The following is a 9,699-nucleotide window of genomic DNA, read 5'->3' on the forward strand; positions in this document are numbered from 1 at the left end:
TTCCTGATTTTACTTTTGAACATGCCCCCTTAACATTTTTTTTAACTTAAGAATTCCTTATCTTCTGCCGGCCTCTTAATTATTAATTTTCCTCAGGAGTCAGTCCTCAACCATTTTTTTCTTAAAATTTACCCTCTTCCCCAGGTTTCAACCATTATTACAATCACTACTTCATTTTCGACCATTATGCACAGGCCAAAAACTAACTGTAGCATACATATGTGTATCTGTATAAATACAAGTCTAGGAGGGGGAAAAAAAAAAAAAGATACATTTAGGATGACTTTCTACTATCTGCAATCCTTTCATCCAAAATCTTTCGTTATGGTTGAAGTACATGCAATTTTCTAAATACTCTTGATTCTCTTTGCTTTTATTCTTTTGTGTCTGTCATTTTTTCTTCCTAGAATAGCTACTAATATTCATTAAACACTTACTGTGTGTGAGGCATTGTGCTAAGTGTTTTACACAGACATGTGTTATTTAAGCCTCTCACCAACTCCAGTGAGTAGTAATGATTACTGCCCTTATTTTAAAGATGAAGAAATTAAAGCTCAGAGTAGCTTAAATTATCTACCCAAAGACACAGGGTTAATGGCTTGAACTGTTCTTCCCCTGCAATCTTTAACTGGCTACTCTATAATTCCTACTAATCTTTCTCTACCCATTTTATGTGCCATCTATTTAAGGAGCCAATTCTCTAAACCAGCAAAAAAGTCCCCAAACTTTTTGGCACTAGGGACAGGTGCTCCTATGAGCATCTAATGCCTGATGATCTGAGGTGGAGTTGAAGCAGTGATGCTAGCTCTGCGGAGTAGATGCAAATAAAGATGAAGCTTTGCTCACTTGCCTGCCACTCACCTCCTGTTGTGTGTCCCAGTTCTTAACAGGCCACAGACTGGCACTGATCCTCACTCAGTCAGGGAGTTAGGGACCCCTGCCCTAAACAAATCCACCTGCAGTTACTCAATATACTTGAGCAATTGCTCCATTAAATGTATGTTAAATGACTAGACTAACCTTCTATTTGCAATTTAATATTCCTTAAAGATTTGGTTATATGAAAGGAATATTACAATATATATAGTTCTCATTAAAATTTATAAATTGAAATTTTCCATAAAATTAGTCTTAGAAATCCTAACCATAGTTGATTTCTCTGAGCACAAATAACCCAAGATGCTACTAAAAAACCTGAGTTTTTAGTTTTTTAAGACTAGAGCTCAAACATTAGCTTATTCTAATTTACTGAAGTAATGATACCCTGGTGAGGCTTCATGGAGACAAACAGCAAAGGTTTCCTGATGCCATTATGTCACTTTCAAAGTTAACATACAAAGGCAAGACTTCCTATATCTACTATATCTTTGACTTACCCCACTGATATCAAATGGTAAAGAGTGAAGGACATTGATACAAAAATAATAAATCTAGGTTTAAGTTATGGTTTTTGCCATTATCCAGATGTGAATAAACCATTTACTCTCTCAAAAATCTAAGTTTTCTTATTTGCAAATAAAGAAATTTAAGAAAAGGAAATCATAGTCAGAAAGAAAAAAAGTACACAAACATCTCTATTTTAGTCTGAATTGCATACCCCCAAATCCATATGTTGAAGTCCTAAACTCCAGTCCCTCAAATGTAATTGTATTTGAAAATAAGGTCTTTATAGAGATAGTCAGGTAAAATGAGGTCAAATTGGTGCAACATAATAAACCAATATGACTGTTGTCCTCATATGACAAGAAGACAGGACATAGACATGTAGGACCATATGAGGAAACAGCTATCTCCAAACCAAGGAAAGAAGCTTCAGAAGACATCGAATGTGCTGATAATTTGATCTTGGACTTCTAGTTCCCAGAACTGTGAGAAATGTTTCTGTTGTTTAAAGTCACTTAGTTTATGGTATTTTGTTATGGCAGCCCTAGCATAGTAATAACAATTGGCATTTCACTACATCAATGCAGTGATTTACATAAAGTCAAATAAACTAATAGTAAGAACTAATCCAAGGCTGTTTGGAAAGAGAAGCAGTAAGTACTACTTAGTACTTACTGGAAAAGTGATTAGTGCAAGGGAAAAGTATTCTCAGAAGGTTACGACAAAGCTGGAAAGTAGTAGAAATAGGTTTTGAAATCAGATTAGTCTAAAGGCAATCTTATGCTCTTTTCAAAATACTATTCTGTTTTCACATATCTCAAGTGAACAGTGACATAATACAAACTGAAGAATATTATGTGGTCATTAAAATGGTTAAGAAAACTAAAGGTTGATTGACAGCTTCCAGATTAAAATTTTTCTTCTTTGCTCTTATGTTCTATGTTTTATGCTATAGGCTAAAAATAAACATTATTAACTATTAAAAAAAAAAAAAAAGCACTGAAGCTAAAAAAACCTGCAAAACAAGCAGGCCCTTATTTCAACTTGAATAATGCATGCTTCTGTCATTAAAAAGGTACAAAGGAAATCTTTTTATTTCTCCTTAGAGACCCAGAATTTAAACTTCCAACACTGTAGTTTCAGATTATATTTTACTTTTGAGCGAATATACTTCCTAGCTTACCTTATGGCTTCTGAATCAATGTGCACAGGTGCAATTCTTTCCAACAAAAATTTGACCATCTCAAGAAAAGGATTTGTTGGCTGCTTAGGATTTGCAAGTTTCCGAGCTATTTCTCTCTACAAAAAGGAAAGAGTTTTACCATAAGTATGATTCACTTTCATGTTTTTCAAAATAAAAATGATTGTAAGTGTCAAAAGTGTTTAAAGATTCAACACCAGCACAAGTAATAACTATTTCTGCTTACACCCTGACTAAAATTATATACTCATTAGGTAATCACTGTGAAATCTGGACTGTGGAGAACAGAAAGGGGATAACATGGTGTGACTTATACTGTTTGTCTCATATTTCTCCTATGAAATTACTGTTTAGTAAACAATTTTTTTAATGCTCTACTTTCGAAAAAAATTAAACAAAATATATACTTCCATTAGTACATTTAATTGGATTATTTCACAATTTGACAACGCTGTTTTATTTCAGTTAATTTGTGTGGTTTTTTTAAGTATGGAGAGATTCATAAATGTATAAATATTTGAAAGTTTTCAGTTTTAGAAGAAGCATAGCTGAGTTCGAAGATGGTGTCATTACATCAAACACTTCCTACAAAGAAAATACATTATTGCTGGAAATTTCTAAACAATATAAGGACTTAATGATTAAAGGGGCTGATTGCTCCAAAGACAATGTTTTCTTTAATAACAGGGCTTTTAATGGAATATCTCTGACGAGTAAATACAAATTTTAGCTGAGAAGATAATTAAAGTGCTTCCCAAACTAAAAAGCAATAAGAAATAATAGTCACTCTATAAGCTCTTTTAAATAAAAAAGAACATTTTAGTGATTTATGTTCAGGGGGACAAAGGAGAAAAGAAAAAAGTTTTATTTTTGTAGGTTCAGTGATATCTTGACACAAATTTTAATTACAAAGGTCATATTAAATTAGATGCCATCTATATTTGTTATTAGAGTCCAAAGGACTTAGATTCTGAAGAAAACTTATTAGGAGATGCCTGATATATTTTGCAGGCTGTAATTAACTGAACAAAATTTCAGCATTTGAAAAAAAAATTTAAGTCAGTGCTTAGTCCTTATATACTTTGCTCTAAGTCACAGGTACACATTTTAAATCTAAATTTAAATACTGTACTTTCTTTTAAAATCAAACTTATTTTGTGCAGGTCTCCCCAAAAGGGGATATTTTCTCCTAGTATAAAATTTAATTGCTTTAACCTAAAATAAAGTCAGTAAAATCAGATAAAGTCAGTAAATGTCTAACAACAAATAAGCCTATTAGAAAATTGCTAGGCAAAACATATAGTCAGTACTTTGGAACAGAATACTAAAATATGGGGGAAACAGGCATTAGGAGATAGTTATGACACTACATATAAGTGTAGAAAAAATCTGAAAAAGGAAATGCTTAAGGGAAAATGAATTCACAATTACTTAAACTCAGTAACAGCACTATACACACACACACACATATAAAAGAAATATATAAAAACATTACTAGAGACAGTTTCTAATACCTGATATTTTGGTATGCATACCAATCTTACATTTAAATAATCCTTCATAACAATATTTTATGTATGTAATATTTAGGTAAATCTCAAAACAATTATTTAAAAATGTTTTGTGTGTGATAATCTTAAGTGATATTGGTGATAAGCAGCAAGCCAAATTAGTTTGTGGCAGTTTTCTTTACACATTTGAGAAAAAGGTACCCGTATGCACAGACAGAAACATCTAAGACCAACAAAGTTTTATAACTGAAAAGTAGCTGAGAAAGCTCTAAACGAAAGTAACCATATGTAATGTTTTTAGAAAATGACAGCAGAAAAAGAAAATGAATTCTTTCTGTATCTCTGACAATGTTTCAGAAATTTCTAATCAAATCTATACTATCACTGAAGATTGATACTACTACTACTGATACATATTTACTAGTTACATTTTTTTTTTTTAGTATACTTAGCATTCTTAAGGAATATCAAACAATAAGGAAATAGCTCCTATTCTCAACAGGCTTATCAATCCTACCATTATAAAAATTTAAAAAAGAGCTTAAAAATATATATTCGTTAAAAAATAGTATTCTTTCATGTACACAGCATTCCCCCTTGTATACTCGAACTCCTAAGGGGAGTTAATATTATCAATATTTTTTGCAGCTGTAATCAGTAAACTAGATAAAGCAATTTCTCACAATAAGCGATTTCCAAAAGCTTAACTTTCATGTTACAGTGACCTATTCTTTTGGGTTCCTGGACCTAATTCCAATATGAGAGGAGTTCTCCCCACCAACAAGCAATTCTCTGGACATCAGCAGGGTGTCCTACAAATGAACTCAATTTTGACACTCTACCTGAAGATAGCATCGGATCCCACATGTTAAGGGTTCAGTCTTGTGGGACTTCTCTCATCCCAACTTCAGATGCTAGTCACAAGCCCAGGTTGTAAATGCTTTCATGACCCACCCCTCTCTTTCCTGAGGTTTAATTTGCTAGAGCTCAGAACTCAGAAAAACATTTTACTTACTAGGTCAAAGGTATATTATAAAAGGATATAACTCAGGAACAGCCGGATGGAGAGATACATAGGGCAAGGTATAGGGAAAGGTTACAGAGCTTCCATGCCCTCTGAGTTTGCCATTCTCCTCAAATCTCCACATGTTCACCAACCTGGAAACTCTCTGAATCCTGTCCTTTGGGGGTTTTATGGAGGCTTAACCACATAGGTGTGATTGATTAAATCACTGGCCATTGGGACTGAACAAAATCTTTAGCCTCTCCCCACTCCCCAAAGGTCAAAGAGAGGCATCTTTAGGTGAGTTCTAAAAGTCACCTCCTTAACATAACAAAAGACACCTTTGTTGCTTTCAATACTTAGGAAATTCCAAGGGTTTTAGGAGTTCTGTGTCAGAAAGAGTAGAAGACTAAATATGTATTCACTATAAATCACAATATCGGACCTGTGTATCATTCTCATTAAATTACAGAGGTTAAATTAAAAGAAAAAAGGAAGCATTCTATGATTGTTACTAACACAAGTTAGCATCATGTCCCTTTTCGTTCTTTTCTTCTTTACCTCCTCCAAGAGATAATATTGTGCTAATACTTACTAACCAAGCCTAAATCTCAGACTTACTGCTGAGAGAACATACTTCATTATCTTCTTGAAGCATTTCCTCTGACATCACTCACTCAAGCAAGATATAGAGCAGTCATTCTTGACACAGCAGTCTAATTTCTTCTCATTCTTGAAGATTCCACTCAGGAGTCATTTATTCTAGAACAAGTGATTCCCATTTCCACCTATGCGAGGGCTGGGTATTGTTCCTTTGTGTTACCAAAGCACATGATTCCATCAGAATACTTACAACATGGTTTTCTCTACTGATATATTTGCCTGCCTCTGTTACGGACCTACACTGCAACCTTGGTCAGATATCAAGATAATACAATTTACTAAATTATGCAGTGGATTATAATGGTATAGGCTTAAAAGACAAAATAAAATTTGGACTACAATGCACATCTGGAGAATTCTGCAGGAAAGGGTTTTTTAATGTGTGGTCCATGAACTTACTCATGTCGGAATCACTGAGACTTTGTTAAAAGATAAAGAGGTATGATCACTTTCCAGACCTATCCTTAAGAATTCCTAGTTTGTTATGTATACCAGAAGAGTTAACTATTTATTTACAGCTCACAGGGCAGCGCAGGGGGTGCCTGTATTAGGCTGTAGGTAAATTTCAACTTATTCTTTTAACAATCCTATGAGAAGGCTAATATTCATAGATGAAGAAAATGATGCTCACGGATACTGAACAATTTCCTGAAGGTCACACTGGCAGTAAATGGTATAGCTGAAATTCAAACCTAAGACTATCACAAATACTGAATTAACAAGCTTCCTAGAAAATCTTAAAATTTGGTAACCATGGTCATAGGAAAATGCTACAGCATACAACAGCAGAGCTGAAGCTTTAACAAATATGTGATTCTTCTCTAGAACCAAGGTGTGGAAACTCAAAACCTAAAGTCCAAAGGGAAAACAAATCTTCTAGCACATATTTCAATACCACTGCTCACCCTCTCTCAACATATCATCATGGATTTATATATTAATCCACAGTATATGTCTATTGTTATTCCTTGCTCAAAATAGTTTTGCAGAAAATTGTCAGGAATGGAACTGAGACAAAAGGGGAGAAAAATATTAGATCTCCATTTCTATTAACTCTGTTACTGAGTAATGTTCACCTTTTGAGAAGTGAGAGGTAATGTCATTTAGAAAAAAAAGGAGGTGGTGGTAAATATACATTAGTAGAGGGACAGAGAAAGGACTTGCAAGGATAGAATGAAAGCTACAGAGAATGACAGAATTTCTTCTTCATTCTTTTCTTTTACTTCAGAATAAAACTATCAGGGAAAAAGGAATGTGGATAACTAATACCAGTAGCCTTTAGGGAGAACAAAATGATAAAGATATTCCAGAAAATGGAAAAAACTATTCTAACAGTGGTTCTTTTCTTGAGTGATTAAAGAGCATTATAAGTCCTACTTTATACAGGAGAAAATACAGATAAATAATGTCAAAATACACAGTGCTAATGTAAGAGCTAGAAGAGAAGTTACTGTGAAACCATTCACCAAAGAAAATGAACTAAAAAAAGTGAAGAGTAGAAATTTTCCTTATGGAATATAGTTCTATTAGCTTTCTTGTGGCCCATTACTTAAAAATCCTCAGAGTAACCTCCCCTCCCAAAAGGTATTAATACCATGCTCTTTCTAGTTCAAGTACAGACCTCATCCCTACTTTCCTGGTTCCTAAAATCAGCAGCCCTGATTAGTTGAAGTATTCATCCTGAGATATTCTAGTTACAAACATCTGTTTTGCATATACGTTTTGGATTTGAAAACTCGTAAGAGATTTCTGGTCTGGCAAATAGTAAAGATTCATGTTATTGCCATTTTTTTTCCTCAAGCTCAATTCCTATTTCCTCTCAGAACAAAAATACTCCATGATTATTCTTTCTCAAGGTGCATGTTTCTTGAGCTGGTTCTTCTTGCAAACAATGATGGAATGTATATAAAGAACATTACCATGGATCTATGAGATTTAGATTTCACCTGCAGCTCAGCCACTATAACCAGCTGTGAAACACTGGATGAGAAACTTCACTTACTTAAAATCCAATGTCCTTATCTATAAAATTAATTACTCATAGGTAATTCAGAGCTTACGATATGGTTAAATTCACATAAACCAAATATTTTTAAGGTATTTCAAGCTATTTCATTCTGATTTAATTACATTAATAGATGACCTGCAGGACACAATAACTTTGGAACAAGAATTCTCAGTATCGAAGAAGTAAATGAAACCCTTTAAATGTTCTCAGCAAACCACCTTGCTCAGAAGTGCAAAGACTGAGGTAGTCTGAGAACATGGCACATCCACATCCCTAGGCCCAATAGAAGAGGCCACTGTTCTCTCTCGTACACTGGCTTCCCCTATGTCTTCCTAATTACTGGTCTTTTTAGATTCACTTAGAGACTCTGTATCTCTAGACTAAATAAAAAATACCTACTCCATAGACAATTTTGTATAGACATCTTTGAGAGTCCTTAACCCTTATCACATATTTAAATAATTATCCATCCCAATTACTTCCAGAACAAAGCTAGACATAAATATCTGAAATTTTCTTTATTTCTGTAAGCCTGATCCCAAGTGTTTGTCATATATGTATAATACCATAGAAATATAATTTACTTAAATCCTAAAAGGCAGTGCAGGGCCATGTTATTAGAATATATACACATAAAATCTTCTAACAACCCTATGAAGTTGTTAATTTACAGATGCGAAAAAAAGACTCAAAAATATTGAAGAACTTACTATAGATCACATTGCTTCTAAGTGGTGTAGATGAAATTCAAACACAGAACTGTCTCATAAAATGTTGAATAAATGAAGTTTTCTTTCCTGATATTTTTTTTCCTGATATTTTCAGTGATACTAGTTTTTATAAAATAGTCTTAGAATGAAAACAAAAGCCTAAATAGGAATTACCTTATGTATAAATGCATATTTATTGCAATGTTAACTACTGCTGATTTATTGACAAGAATTATTTCCATGCTTATACATGGGAGAAGAAAATGCATGCACACACAAGCATTTAGAAAATTCTTATTTACTTAACACATGTCAACTAAATACAAAGCATTTTATCTTGCTCAATTCCTAGGACCAATGTCCCTGGCTTAGTTGCTTAGTGTTTTTTTCTGGAATGTGGCTGAAGAGTAGTAAGTAGAGAACTAAAGTTGACCACAGATATACTATTAAATAATTCAGAGCTCACAATATTGGTAAATTCATATGAATGAAATAATCTCTGTAAAGCAGTTTTTAATGAAATAGACATTTCCATAAGCAAAGTTAGAAGAACAAATGTGAAAGTATAATTTACTAACCACACAAACATCTGCCTGTTTGCATGAACAGGTTGGGCTGATTAATAACTCCAACTGAGAACGCAGTTTCTCATCATCACCGAGAACCTGGTTAAATTTCTTCACAAAATCTTGTGCTTTCCCAGGGTCAGGCAAATTCTCTATAAAATTAAAAGAGAATCAGTATTATAAAAGAAAGCTACTCTACTAACTAAAAGGAAGCTGTCTTAAAAATAATGCTGAGCCATCAAAAAGACAATCAGCCTAACTGGTACTTAGAAATAAAATGATAAGAAAAGGGTTATTTCTCTAAATATTAAATTGATAGTCCCACTGGGTAAATTATTTTTGTTTTGATATTTATTATATATATGCACAGAGTGAATGAACATACTCACTTGCTATGGTCATCAGTTTTCCAAACATGGCAGAACAGTTAGCCTCTGACTGAAATTGAAAACAAAAACAAAAGAAATTATATGTGCTAACAAATTTCCATAAGAAAATCTATGCTTAGTATTATAACTTTTTTAAGTTAAAAAAATCACAATCTACCCACTATAAAATGGATTACCATTTCTACACTCTAAGTTGGTCTAAAAAAATTAGAGTAGCAACAACTATTAAATTTAAAAAAACAGAAGGAAACGAAATGTCAGCAGG

General features: G+C 33.3%; 1 protein-coding gene across 2 annotated transcripts in view; it reads right to left on the minus strand.

Moving 5' to 3' along the window:
- Positions 1–9,699, minus strand: part of PDS5A (PDS5 cohesin associated factor A) — a 111,027-nt gene that overhangs the window by 38,306 nt on the left and 63,022 nt on the right. For both annotated transcript variants that reach the window (XM_025040290.1, XM_006922448.3), the window contains exons 15-17: positions 9,435–9,483; positions 9,058–9,197; positions 2,567–2,682 (exon numbers count right to left, since the gene is read on the minus strand). In XM_025040290.1, coding sequence (XP_024896058.1) covers positions 2,567–2,682; positions 9,058–9,197; positions 9,435–9,483 — 305 coding nt within the window. The remainder of the gene's footprint in view (positions 1–2,566; positions 2,683–9,057; positions 9,198–9,434; positions 9,484–9,699) is intronic.

This window comes from Pteropus alecto, unplaced genomic scaffold (assembly GCF_000325575.1).
Source record: "Pteropus alecto unplaced genomic scaffold, ASM32557v1 scaffold57, whole genome shotgun sequence".
In the NCBI taxonomy this organism is placed as follows: domain Eukaryota; kingdom Metazoa; phylum Chordata; class Mammalia; order Chiroptera; family Pteropodidae; genus Pteropus; species Pteropus alecto.